The 13,658-nt window shown below is 45.5% G+C and overlaps 1 protein-coding gene across 3 annotated transcripts in view; it reads left to right on the forward strand.

Annotated features, from left to right (window-relative positions):
* Positions 1-13,658, forward strand: part of MACF1 (microtubule actin crosslinking factor 1) — a 341,765-nt gene that overhangs the window by 314,360 nt on the left and 13,747 nt on the right. For 2 of the 3 annotated variants that reach the window (XM_065881170.1, XM_065881177.1), the window contains 9 exons: positions 647-841; positions 1,170-1,298; positions 2,473-2,616; positions 3,082-3,270; positions 5,780-5,900; positions 6,456-6,619; positions 8,011-8,173; positions 10,189-10,343; positions 11,232-11,306. In XM_065881170.1, the coding sequence (XP_065737242.1) occupies positions 647-841; positions 1,170-1,298; positions 2,473-2,616; positions 3,082-3,270; positions 5,780-5,900; positions 6,456-6,619; positions 8,011-8,173; positions 10,189-10,343; positions 11,232-11,306 (1,335 nt within the window). Of the gene's footprint in view, positions 1-646; positions 842-1,169; positions 1,299-2,472; positions 2,617-3,081; positions 3,271-5,779; positions 5,901-6,455; positions 6,620-8,010; positions 8,174-10,188; positions 10,344-11,231; positions 11,307-12,375; positions 12,394-13,658 lie in introns of all 3 variants that reach the window. The other variant, XM_065881162.1, reaches the window with a different exon arrangement.

Consider the following 13,658-nt stretch of genomic DNA (forward strand, 5'->3'; position numbering starts at 1 on the left):
ACCTGTACGTTGAACTACATACTGTCCTCCTGCTTCAGCACGAAGCGTTGAGCTTTACCTTGAAGTTACACCAGATTCTTATGTGCGTAGCAGGTGGGCTCTTACCAAGAGGGAAGGGGGGAGGGAGAGATAAATTGGGAGATTGGAAGTGACATGTACACACCACTATATATAAAATAGATATCTAATAAGAACCTACAGTATAGCACAGGGAACTCTACTCAATACCCTGTAGTGACCTATATGGGGAAAAAATCTGAAAAAGAGTGGATAAATGTATATGTATAACTGATTCACTTTGCTGTACAGCAGAAAGTAACACAACATTGTAAATCAACTATAAAAATTAATTAAAAAAAAAAAGACTCCCCCAATTCTGGAGATGCTAGTACAGCATAATTCCTGTTCCACAGATGAGACTGGGGCTCCAGTTAAGCAGCTTACCCGAAGTCGTGCCTCTCACATGCAGAGCCACATCCTGTGGTGGCTCCTTCTTACTTGTGGTCCCACCTCCGTCTGTGCATAAAAGACACACAATTGGAACCTACCAAGGAGAATTGAAGGAAATGACTACTTTCTCTGTGGTTTTACTTCTTGAATTCAAAACATTTGTAAGACAAACTAATTCTCCTGTTTTCTTTTCCAGGTTTTCCAGAAGGAACTGGGAAAGCGAACGGGAACCGTTCAGGTCCTAAAGCGATCAGGCCGGGAGCTGATTGAGAACAGTCGAGATGACACCACTTGGGTGAAAGGGCAGCTCCAGGAACTGAGCACTCGCTGGGACACCGTGTGTAAACTCTCTGTCTGCAAACAGAGCCGGCTTGAGCAGGCCTTGAAGCAGGTCAGACAGCACCTGGGGGTGGGCCTGAGCAGAGTCAGTCTAGCCTCTTTATCAGGATTGGTTTCAGCCAGTCTTGTAAGGAACACAAAGTCAAAAATTGATATTCTAAATGTTCAACAAGATTTTAACCCACATCCATATAAGAGAAATAATGAATTTAGTTGGTTTTTCAAGTTGCACAGATGAAAGGTGACCTTTGTGGGGCTTTGATAGAGCCTTCAAGTGCCGTGGTACTCCACTGAGTTCAGGCCAGACCGTTCCCTGGCATACCATGTCCAGGACCTTGGCTGCAGAGAGAGGTTCAGTCTCTTGTGCTTGGTTATTTCAGGCAGAAGAGTTTCGGGACACAATTCACATGCTGTTGGAGTGGCTTTCTGAAGCAGAGCAGACACTGCGTTTTCGGGGGGCACTTCCTGATGACACAGAGGCCCTGCGGTCTCTCATCGACACTCATAAGGTAATCCATCCCCCGGGTGCAGGGACCCATGCCACCCACATGGGGAGGGTGGCCACGCCAGCAACGGAAAGCAGCTTTTGTTCAGAAACGTTAGACCTCATGTGAAAAGGAGCAAAGCCAGAATGGGCCCAGCTTACTCATTATCAGGAATGAGAGGGCAACGATTGGTGGGTTTTGTGACCCCTTAAAGACCACTCATCCACTCATTCTTATAAAAGTAGCACATGCTGGTTGTAAACAAGTCAGACAGCTGGTGTTACTATAGAGGAGAACACGGGCTGCTCTACCTTTACGCCCCACCTGCACACGCCTTGTGTGACATGCCTTACGTTACCAGCTCCAGGCCCTGATCTGTGCCCCTAGAACTGCTCACCAGGCTGCAGAATATAATACAGTGTCTGTGGCTTCAGTGTGACTGTGCTAACAAGGTGGGAAATGTTTCCTTTTTTAATTCTGGTGTTTCCCACCGAGAGATTTTAATCATGGTTTTGTCATTGCATTGTGTTGTAGGTATTTTTAAAATGTTGTAGTGTTGGCAACAAAGCAGATTATTTGCCTTTGAAATTTGTAATGTAATGTGCATATATGAAGTTTGGGAAGAGGGGGTTGAGGCACTGGGGTGATTCTGATGGGAAGACAGGGCTGGGAGCTGGTGGAACTCCCAGACGTGTGTCTTCAGGAGCTTCCTCTCTGGTTGTTAGGAAGGACACTTGGTCTCTGAGTCCAGGAGAAAAGCTATGGTCATTCGATTGCCTTCTGTTCTAGTAGTATTCATAATCTTTTTCCTATCTCATCTTCAACAACAACAATGACAAAAATGTCGTATTGTTTTGTAGCTCTCACTATATGTGTCCAAGACAACACCATTTACACATATGGAAATGAATCCAAGCAGGAATTTATAAAAAGAGTGAGAGATCAGGAATAGGGTCATGCCTGTGTCTCTCTAGTCCTTATCATCTGTGCAGAGAAAGTCATCTTTGTGAAATCCCTCGCTTCCCCCCACCTCTGAGAACTGGAAAGAAAATGACAGAGATGCCTAAATGCAGGCTTTTAGAGTTCTGTGTCAGCATAGAGTCGAAAAACACACTAAAGTTGTTTACCTCTCTCAGTGTAAACTAACAGCGCTGCTAGACTAGGTTTAAGGTTTTGATTTCAAATCTTGTTTGTTTAGGAATTCATGAAGAAAGTGGAAGAAAAGCGCGTGGATGTTAACACAGCAGTGGCCATGGGAGAAGTCATCCTGGTGGTCTGCCATCCTGATTGCATCACCACCATCAAACACTGGATCACCATCATCCGGGCTCGCTTTGAGGAGGTGAGTTACTAGTTTTAGAGGAAGACCGCACGTGCCCCGTAAAATGGGTGAACAGCAGTAAAATACTCCAGAGCTTCCCCACTCCCACGTAAGGAATCTTTCACTCACTGTGAATATCTCAACAAGAATCAAGTTGTTCGCATTTTAGTAGTGACTGTTTTCTTGATAATGTGCAGAAACCTGGAAGGATGGTGCTGGTGTTGTGATGTGTTCCTTGATGACGCCCGGTGGACACGTGGTGTGTTCTTCCCTCCTTCCTGAGAATTCTGTGTCTAATACCATGTGCCACATGTGGTTTCGGGGGAGCTGATTTCTTATTCCAGCTCTGTCTCCAGAATAAGAGTGAAGCCTCTTGACTGCTTGGGTGGTCTTTCCCCTAAAAGTCATTGTTAGGCTCACAGAAAAAAGGGCTTTGAAAACGAGGGATGTGCTTGGCTGAGAGCCGACGGGTTCCCTCCCCCGCAGGTCCTGACGTGGGCCAAGCAGCACCAGCAGCGCCTCGAAGCCGCCCTGTCAGAACTGGTGGCCAACGCCGAGCTCTTGGAAGAACTTCTGGCATGGATCCAGTGGGCCGAGACCACCCTCATTCAACGGGATCAGGAGCCTATCCCTCAGAACATCGACCGAGTTAAAGCCCTTATCGCTGAGCATCAGGTATCCTCACCACATGGTGTGGTCGCGTGTTTCCTGCACGGCTCATGGAGCCCGTTTCCTTGGCCCTGTGCATCCGTGTATTAATTGCTGCTGAACATACTCCCGCAGACTTAGCAGCTTAAAACATGCTTACTGTCTCAGAGTTTCCGTGGGGCGGGACTTTGGGCCTGAAGTAGCTGGTTCCCCGTCTAGGGGACCAGGGGACGTCTTACCAGGCTGAAATCAAGGTGTCGGCCAACACTGCAGTTCCCACCCAGGCTCTTTCAGGTTGTTGGTGTCGTTCATTTCACTGCAGTGTAGGATAGAGGTCTCCCTTTTCTCGCTGGCTGTCAGCTCCTGGAGGCCACCCTCAGGTCTTAGGCACACAGCAGTCTCGCAGTATGGCAGCATCTGTCTTCAAAGCCAGCAGGAGACCCTCCATCCTGCTCTGACAGATCTTATATGATAAAACGTAGTCCAGGGCTTCCCTGGTGGCACAGTGGTTGAGAATCCGCCTGCTGACGCGGGGGACACGGGTTTGAGCCCTGGTCCGGGAAAATCCCACATGCTACAGAGCAACTAGGCCTGTGCGCCACAGCTGCTGAGCCTGTGCTCTGGAGCCCGCAAGCCACAACTACTGAAGCCCGTGCACCTAGAGCCCGTGCTCCGCCACAAGAGAGGCCACCGCAGTGAGAAGCCCGCGCACCACAACAAAGAGTATCCCCTGCTCGCTGCAACTAGAGAAAGCCTGCGCACAGCAACAAAGAGCCTACTCAGCCAAAAATTAATTAATTAATTTTTTTTAAAAAAAACCATAATCCAGGGAGTGGCTGCCCACGCTTTGCACAGGTGTTGCCCACACTTGAGGGGGAGAGTACACAGGACATGTATGTCAGGAGTCTTGGGGCCTGGCTTAGAAATCTGCCTGCCACATCCTGTTCCTATTGACTTGCCTCTGTGCCAAGGTCCCATTACTTGGGACCTATCCCATTACACCTGGATTCAGAAAGACGTCTTGCATGTACTCAGAGATGGGCCAGACAACACATCAAACTAAACTGAACAGAGGAAAGCTCAGTTAGGAGACAAATTTGGTTTTTAACCATGATAATTTACACCAAATGCAAGCATGGATCTTGCCTAGTTATACTGTGGACATAAGGTCTTTTTAGCATATGTAATTAGCCTGGCCAGTGAGGACTCCCTGTACTTCCCATCAAGTTTACCTACATTGACCCCTTCTCTCCTGAGTGAGATTATCTTCTTCCATCAGGGCCAGTCCCTCTCCCTTCTGTTATCACCTCTCATTCCTTGTGCCTTTAAGCTCCCCCCTCTTGTGTCCCCCCATCTCTCTGACAACTCTTTCTCAGTCTTCTTAGCTGGTTCCTCTTCCTCTATCCACTTGTTAATTAACGTTGTTCCCCAAAGTTCCATTCTTGACCCTCTTCTCATACCTGAGGTTGTATCTGGCCTGACACCTTCAGCCAGCACCTGTACACCCAGGGCTTCCACATCTCCTGGCTTGTCTGCAGCATGCAGGAAGCTAGAGGCAGCTCTAAAACTCCATTTCATCCCTGCTTCCTGGCCCTGACCCCACCCCTCCCTTCCGCACCTGCCTCCTCTCTCCTCATCCACCCAGTCACCCAACACAGGAGTGACTCCTTTTTCTTTACCCCGTACATTTAGCCAGTCATCAGGTCTTACCTGTCCTACTTTCAAAATACTTCTTGGCTCCTTCTCTCCTGCCCCGGCTCAGGCCCTCACTGTGTTTTGCCTCAATTACTGCAATGGCTTCCCAACTTGCCTGCCTCCCCCCTTTCCATCCTCCCTCTTACACTGAGGCCAGAGTGATAGCTCTAAAACAGAGATCTGATTGTGTCTCTTCTCTAGATCGGAATCCTTCAGTTGCCCACCCACCCGTAAACACCTCCCCCGCGCCCCCCCCCCCCCCCCCCACACACACAGATTGCTCTCAGAATAAAACCCCAGTCCCTTAGCCTGACACAAGGCCTTTCTGGACCCTTCTCCTGCCTACCTCTCCAGCTGTCCCTCTTGCCTCTCCTCTGATTGTATCCTCAGCCAGTGATCAGCAGGGCTCTGGCTCGCTCCGCTGTCAGGCTTCCGTGGGACTGCCCTGCCCCCGCTTTGGCTCATTCTTCATCCCGCAGCACACAGCTCAGGCACCAGCCTCCGGGCAGCCTTCCTCCCCACCTCGGGCTGTGGGTGCCTGTCCTAGGCCTTCTTTCGGAGCCCTGGGTGCCACTCGTTGCTCTGACTGCCTGGTTTCCTCACTCAGCTGTGAGCTCCTGGAAGTCAGAGCCATGTCTTATTCCTTCAGGTCTCCAGAACCTGATGAAGTGCCTCACTCAAGGCCACAGTCATGTTTCTTGAAAGGAGTGCAGCCGTGTACGAAGGCATTTGCAGTTGCTCCATCTGTCACAGGCTTGGCCCTTGTTAGTAAGAAGTTGCCTAATTCCATCTTAGTCCAGGAAAACTCTCAACCCTTTTCCTTGTTGTTTGTGTTTAACAGACATTTATGGAGGAGATGACTCGCAAACAGCCTGACGTGGACCGGGTCACCAAGACGTACAAAAGGAAGATCATAGAGCCAGCCCATGCGCCTTTCATGGAGAAGTCCCGCGGTGGCAGCAGTACGTGGCCGCCTGTTGTGCAGGATGCTTCCTTCCTGCTCACTGATGAGTGCTTCCCAAGTGCCCAGCAGAAATTTCTTTTCCATTTTCAAAAACCATATTGGATTTGAACAAAAATCTTTTTTGAAACTCACTTTTCTTACACTGACAAACAATAACTAGACTCCAGTTTTTTGAATTGGTAGAAATTTGGAGTGGTGAAGCAGGTTCTTTTGCAGTGACCTTTCCATGTTTGGGTCATCAGTGCTGACTGTTGCGCTAATTTCATCATAAAATAAATCTGCTCCTGTAGAACCACTGACATTTCCTCAGTTCGCTAAGGTAGGACAGAATTGATTGAAGGTATGAGACAGGTACCTGTTGACTGGGGAAGAGCACCGATAGCTTTTAAGTCAGTGTGCTTCCATGTCTAAGTGTAGCCAGGTCTCGACTTCCTTTTCTCGGTTACTGACCAGACGTCATTATGAAGATCTTCTAGGTTCACACAGATGGCAGTTTCTCTTTGTGAACTGACTAAACCAGCTCTTCTAATCTCATGATTATTTTTCCTTTCAGGAAAGTCTTTGAGTCAGCCCACACCTCCTCCCATGCCAATCCTTTCACAATCTGAAGCAAAAAACCCACGGATCAACCAGCTCTCTGCCCGCTGGCAGCAGGTGTGGCTTCTGGCACTGGAGCGGCAGCGGAAGCTGAACGACGCCTTGGACAGGCTGGAGGAGGTGAGGCCCCGCCAAGCAGCCTTCCCTGGAGGGAGGTGACTTTTATCAAAACACAGCCCTTCCGAGGCCCTCTGAACATCACCTGTGTGCCTTGACCCCCTTATGCAGAAGGAGGAACTGAGCAGTGTAGGCCAGGACTCTGTCCTCCAGGCCCCCTGGGAGGACAGACACATGTGAGGAAACCAACAACAGATAGGCCGTAGCACTGGTGGTGGAAAGCAGGCAGCCAGCCAGTCCAGGAGGGTCCAGCCTGTGACGCGACCCTCCTCGGCACCTGGCCTTGGTTGAGGATCAAGGGGCATAACTTTGCAAGGTTACTGCCAAGTGTGGAGCTTCTCACAAAAATGACCATTACTGAGCCTTTTGTGTAGATATAAGCTACCCATTTCTGAAAAGAGTGATTTTTTTATCGTCCTGTCATTCTATCAGTATTTTTCTTCAGTAGATTATGAAAAGCGAATCTATTTTTGAAGTATCATTAACCAATCTAAAAAATAAAGTACTTCACTTCCTAGTTTCTAAAACAAATTTCTAATATCTTTTATATTTTTTTATTTGTGCGTATCAAAGCAGCTATGCCCAGAAGTGAGTGTTCTGTGTTTTTTGTTGTTATTTCTGTAGATCCGGTTGAGTTTTAAGCATATTTGGTTTTGGCTTTTTCTTTTTTCCCCATTCCTTCCAACTTTGGAGTTTGAAAGACCAGGGGGAAAACCGCTGCACTGTTGAAGTCATTCTGAGTCTGTGTCGCTGACATAGTCCAAGTAGCTCAGCATCATTCTGCCCACTGCGTAGACCTGCTGCCATCTACCAGGGCCAAATATTTAAAATGGGAGTCAGAAGGACAGTTCACTCCCTCTGCTGCCATCCCAAAGAAATGTGCTTGGGTGCAGGACTGGATTCTTGATGCTTCCAACCGGAACTCAAATTATCTCAGAAGACCAGTGGGGAGGGGGGCTGAGCCTCGAAAACATAGGCCTCTGTGTGATTATAGTTCCTTTCAAAATCACATAAGTGAGGAGTGCTAAGGACGTCTTTTCTGGGATAGAATCCATTCTCTTACATCTAAGGGGATGATCTTTTGAAAAAGTGCCAAGGGAAAGCAAGGCTGGCTCCACCCATTCTTGTTCTGCGTGCTCCGTATTTTCCATGGTGGTTGTTCAGTTACCGTTTCTCTCGCTGCTCCATTTTACCACAGCTTGTGTAAATAATCATGGCTTTAAGTGAAGGAGCCAGAGTGTGCGTTCCCAAAAGATGCAATACACAGATATCATTGTTGGTCCCCCCCTGAAAGGCCTGCATGGCTTTGCTGGATGTCTGAAAGTTTTCGTATGCTCTGGGCAGGTTTGAAGGCCAAACAGTAGGTCTTGTTGACACCTCTGATTTCTGTCTAGTTGAAGGAATTTGCCAACTTTGACTTTGATGTTTGGAGGAAAAAGTATATGCGTTGGATGAATCACAAAAAGTCTCGGGTGATGGATTTCTTCCGGCGAATTGACAAGGACCAGGATGGGAAGATAACACGTCAGGAGTTTATCGATGGCATTCTAGCATCCAGTGAGTCCAGTTATAATTCCTTGCACCTACTTTGTAGAAGCAGGCTAAATTCTGGCTAAACAGTCTTTCTCAAGTTAAAGCTGTAGTCTTAGGGAAGAAGTAATGTACCTGCTGACTGAAATTGGTCTATTGTTTTGATGGAGGGAAGAACCTCCATCATTTTGCTAGGAATAAAAAATGCAGGTCTTGTTTGACACATTATGGCAAGCAAAACACATTCGAGGTATAGAAAAGAAGCTAACTCTTGTGAATAACGAGGTTCTAAGTACAGGCAGACCTTGGAGATGTTGCAGGTTTGGTTCTAGACCACCGTAATAGAGCAAATATTGTTTCCCAGTGCATATAAAACTGTTGTTTATACTATACTGTAGTCTGTTAAGTATGTAGTAGTGTTATGTCTTAAAAAACGACGTACATACCTTAATTTAAAAATACTTTATTGCTAAAAAATGCTGACCATCGGCTGAGCCTTCAGCAAGTCATAATCCTTTTGGCAATCGTAACATCAAAGATCATTGATCACAGATCACCATAACAAATATAATAATAATGAAAAAGCTTGAAATATTGCAGGAATTACCAAACTGTGACACAGAGACATGAAGTGAGCAAATGCTGTTGGAAAAATGGTGCCAACAGACTTGCTTGACACAGGGTTGCCACAGACCTTCAATTTGTTTTAAAAGGGGGAGGGAGAATATCTGTGAAGTGCAGTAAAGCGAAGCACAGTAACATGAGATACGCCTGTAAAATGTTTTTTAAAATAAGTTTTTTACAATATCAGTTTCTCAGATTAAATTTTTATTCCTTCCGGTTTTATTGAGATATAAGTAGCATACAGCACTGTGTAAGTTCAAGATGTACAGCATAATGTTTTGATTTACAGACTATGAACTAATGATCACAATAAGTTTAGTGAATATCCATCATCTCATAGGTACAAAATTAAAGAAATAGAAAAAAATTTGTTTTCCTTGTGATGATAACCCTTTGGATTTACTCTCAACAACTTTCATGTGTAACATACAGCAGTGCTCATTAATTACATTTATCATGTCGTACATCACGTCCCTCATGATGTCAGTTTCTGGCATCTGCATAACAGCTTACAAAATGTATGATCGCATTTATTTTCAGCAGAAGGAATAAGGCATAAAGTTGTAAGTGACTTGCCAAGATCACAGAGCACATCTCACATCTGTGTTACTTCACATGGGTGGCCCAGGAAGGCCTGTCTGGAGGTAATATTTGAGCTGAGACCTAGGTGATGATAAGGTTCCAGCCATGTCAAGATTTCGGGGGAGAGATAGAGGCAGAGCCACAGCAGATATAAAGTGCTGAGATGGGAATGAAGTTGGCATGTTCTAGGAGTGGAAAGGTTAACACGGCTGGAGTGTCATGACCTTAGAGATGGTAAGATGTGAAGTTGGAAAGGTAGGAAACAGCCATTAATGCGGGGCTTTGTTGGCCATCATGAACGGATCAGATCTTATTCTAAAGTCAGTGGGCAGCCAGCAGAGGTTTCCATCTGAGAGACAGTATAGTCCAGTTTACGTTTTGATAAGTCACTCTGGCTATTGTAAACATTCACACTCTGGAAAGCAGTTGTCAAGAACCCAAGGCAGTAATCTAAATGTAGAAAAACTTTATCCTATTAATTCCATATTGTCGCTCTCCTGAAATAATCTATATATCCAACAACAGTGGAGTGGATAAGTAGATTCTGAAGTTTGTTGGTAGGCCTCTGGTTTTAAATTGCATTGGGGAGGGGGGTAGATGAGTCTATAAGCAAAAATGCCAAAAACCTGAGTATGCTCTGTGTAATTTTTTTTTTTTTGGTGATTTTTATCTTCTTTATAATATTTTATATTTTCTAAGTTTTCTAAAAGGACTATGTACTGTTTTCTAGAAAAAAATCAAGACAGATTTTTTTTTAAAGAAGTATTTATATAACCACCAACCAACCAAGTAAGCCCTCTTAGTTAACGTTCCAAAATGTGATTAATTTTCTCCAGAGTTCCCTACTACCAAGTTAGAGATGACTGCTGTTGCTGACATTTTTGACCGCGATGGGGATGGCTACATTGATTACTATGAATTCGTGGCTGCTCTCCATCCCAACAAGGATGCTTATCGACCAACAACTGATGCAGATAAAATTGAAGATGAGGTACGGGAAAGAGTTGTATTTGGAGTACATTTTTGGCCATAGGTTACTACTGTCCTGAATTTGGTTGGGTGTAATTGCCGTATCAGCCCTTTAGCGTGTCTGTTGGGAGGTGATTATCTGGAGTTCTTTTGGGGGATCCCCTTTTGGATGGTGTTGCCCCAGTGGATGTCCGACTCTTGAGCTGTAGCTCAGTGTCAATGAATTGTTACCTAAGTGAGTCACCTCCGTGTGGTGCTCTGCAGCTTGCAGAGAACCTCTCCAGGGCACCATGTTGCTTAGAAGAGACTCATCTCTCAGTCCTGAGATCCTACCTCGGGATGCAGGAGAGCGTCTTCATGTGTAGCATTTAAGGGGTGAAACATAAAAGTAATGTTTAAGATGATGTGTACCCACCAGACTTTCTGCCTAATTAAGAACTGTATCACACTGAAAATTGTATCACACCAAAAAGTGTGAATCCATTGGTAGCACATCCTGGGATGGGAGAGGCAGTGGGCCTGGTCTTGGAGAGTGGCTTGGAGCACCCCAGGACTGACTTCCAGGGAATTTGGGCTCCTAGGTTGAAATTTAAATCAGCTCATAGTTTGCTTTATTAGTCGGTTAATATTGATGTGTGCGTATTAGCACATTTGAGGAAATTTTGAAGCAGGATGGAAGAATGTATTGTTGTATCATTACTGGGGAATTTCTTTCATACTCAGCGTCTGAGTATCCCAGTTAGTGAGACTCACAATAGAAGATAAACACATGTGTCAAAAGCCTGAGGTGCCTAAAAAATATAAAATGAAGAGCTTCTCTGATGACATATAAAAATCTTTGTTTCTCTGCAGAGGAAGTCTTGCTTTACCCTTCACACGTTTCTCTTTTTCTGTTGTTCACAACCAATAGGTCACAAGACAAGTGGCTCAGTGTAAATGTGCAAAAAGGTTTCAGGTGGAGCAGATTGGAGAGAATAAATACCGGGTAAGAAAGAGAAAACCAGTCCTTTGTGGTGGTCATTCCTGCTGTGTGGCCCTTACAGGTGAAAGCAGCCTGACACACAGCAGATGGCTGATCCCACCTTCCCGTTACCGATGCTTGGAGTACCAAAGCCAGTGGAGACTTGCAATGCGATCAGTCTCTGGCCCTCACCTCTGTAGGTGTCAATTATCAGGTGTCCTGTGGGCTGAGCTTTAGTGCCGCACATAGTTGTATCTGGAAAATAGTGCCGTATCTAGCCAGCAGTAGCTTGTATGGGATCCAACATAGGAGACATTTCAGAGCCCTCTCTTCACTGCCAAACAGGTCTTTGAGGAAATGGAGGCACCTTTATCATAAGATAAGGAAACAATTATCTAATGACTGACCATTGCCCCCAGAGAGCTGGTCATTGTGAGCCCAAGTGGCTCGCAGGCTCAGAAAGGGCTGGAGAAGCTCTGTCCAGGCCCCACAGGACGCTCAGCCTGCTCAGTAGTCTTCCCTGGAAAGCTGTGCCGAGCGAGGCCATAACTGAGTGAACTGTGCTGTGTTTTAGCTTCTTTGGGGACCAGGGTGGGGCACAGAAGGGATCTATGACAGGACCCCTAAAATGTATCCAGCAGTTTGTCAGGGTTCTCTACAGTCCTAAAGAAGATCTAGGATTGTCAAAGAGGATTTAGATGGCCAGATAGCACAGTTACGTGCACCCAGTTAGAAACAGGAAAATGAGGTTCCATTGGCACGTCACAACTGTCTTCAAGGTCCAGCAGAGCCACACTGTGCTGCTCTGAGCCAGGGAGTGGAGTGTTGGGTGACTCTGCCTTGGATCCAGCCCAGGGTTTTGCGTTAATAAGGCTCCAAGCAATCTTATAATGGTTTTCTTTCTTTTTTTTTAATTACCTGTGAGAGAAATGAGTTAACAAAGCATATGGTCAGTATGTGTTGTTCTGCTTGGAACTGGTAATATGATTACGTGATTTTCATTCCTTAGTGTTAATTTGACAAAACGTTCTTTTCTCTCTTTTTTTTTTTTTTTTCTTCCTTTTCCTCCATCCTTTACTCTTACTGTCTGTAGTTCTTCCTCGGCAATCAGGTACAGTGTGCCTTGCAAACGTTCTTTTTGGTGGAAGTAGTCTGTGTGGCTAATGCTGCCTGTTCTTTGCTATGGGGAGAGGACGTAATCTGAAGCATGCCTGGGTCATGTCTGGTAGTCTTACCAAGTGGAGAAACTGATAGCAGGGCTAGTATTGTAAAGCTGTCTCAGAAGCAAAAGGATATAAGTATATATAATTTTCCATTTAAAATTAGATTGGCTGAAGACGATATTTTGGTGGGCTGAGTTAAAAGTAGTATGGTTCTGGGGAAGTTAAAGCTATGGTATCAATCCATCCCACTTCTAAAAAAGAGCCCAGTCTTGTCAATACCAGACAGCACAGTTCTGATTTACACCCAAGTCTTTTGACCGTTAACACAAATTTTATAATGCACACTAAGTCAGAAAAGTCTTAGGGTATTTAAGATACTTGGTTTAAATACCTTACTAAAATTTTAGTTACCTGTGCTTACGTTACATTTTATAATCATAAGGGATGTGAGAAGGAATGTGGAACTCATACTTGGCTTGTAGCCTGACGTTTGCCGATTATGGCCAGCCAGCATAATCTAATGGGATCAAATTAGACTTGCAAAGATTGAATGCTTTTGACTCCACTTGGTAACTCTAACCTTTTAGATCTTTTTGAGGGCTCTGGGGTCCTATGTCTTAAAGTGGAAGGAAGTTGCATGGGTACAATCTGTCTTGTGATATGAAATCAGAAACACTAATAGTTGATTTGAAGTCTTCACTCAAAGTTCCAGGCACTGCTTTAACCACCAACTACAGTAACATTCTGGGCCAGTGGGAAGAACGAAGGATGGAAAGAAACTAAAGACAAGAACAGTCAAACTGGCTTTAAATAAGTCATTGCATAAGAGTGCCAAGTAGTACCTAAAGGTTGTACCTGTTTGCTAATGACTGCATGTGGGTACCAGGGGCCCCTTTGAAGTGGCACCGATGTCGTCCTCTACTCCACTGACCAGCAGAGGGTCAGAGGGTTAGTTCCAATGTTTGGAACAGAATTATGAAGTTTCACTTTATACACGAGGCACCTGAGGCCTTAAGGACCACTGTGCCAACAGTCACACAGCAGATGTTAGAGCAGTGACGCAGAGAAGGAAACAGAGCTTACTGTTGTTGCCTGTAAGACTGTTAGGAGGTTTTTGCCTCACTGGCAACCCCTCTCTGCCAGATTTCTGCAGGTCCCTGTTTTTAGAGCTGCTATAACTCCTTCCACATTCATCTCTCTCGCCTCCCCCAGA

This window comes from Phocoena phocoena, chromosome 1 (genome assembly GCF_963924675.1).
Source record: "Phocoena phocoena chromosome 1, mPhoPho1.1, whole genome shotgun sequence".
Taxonomy (NCBI): Eukaryota; Metazoa; Chordata; class Mammalia; order Artiodactyla; family Phocoenidae; genus Phocoena; species Phocoena phocoena.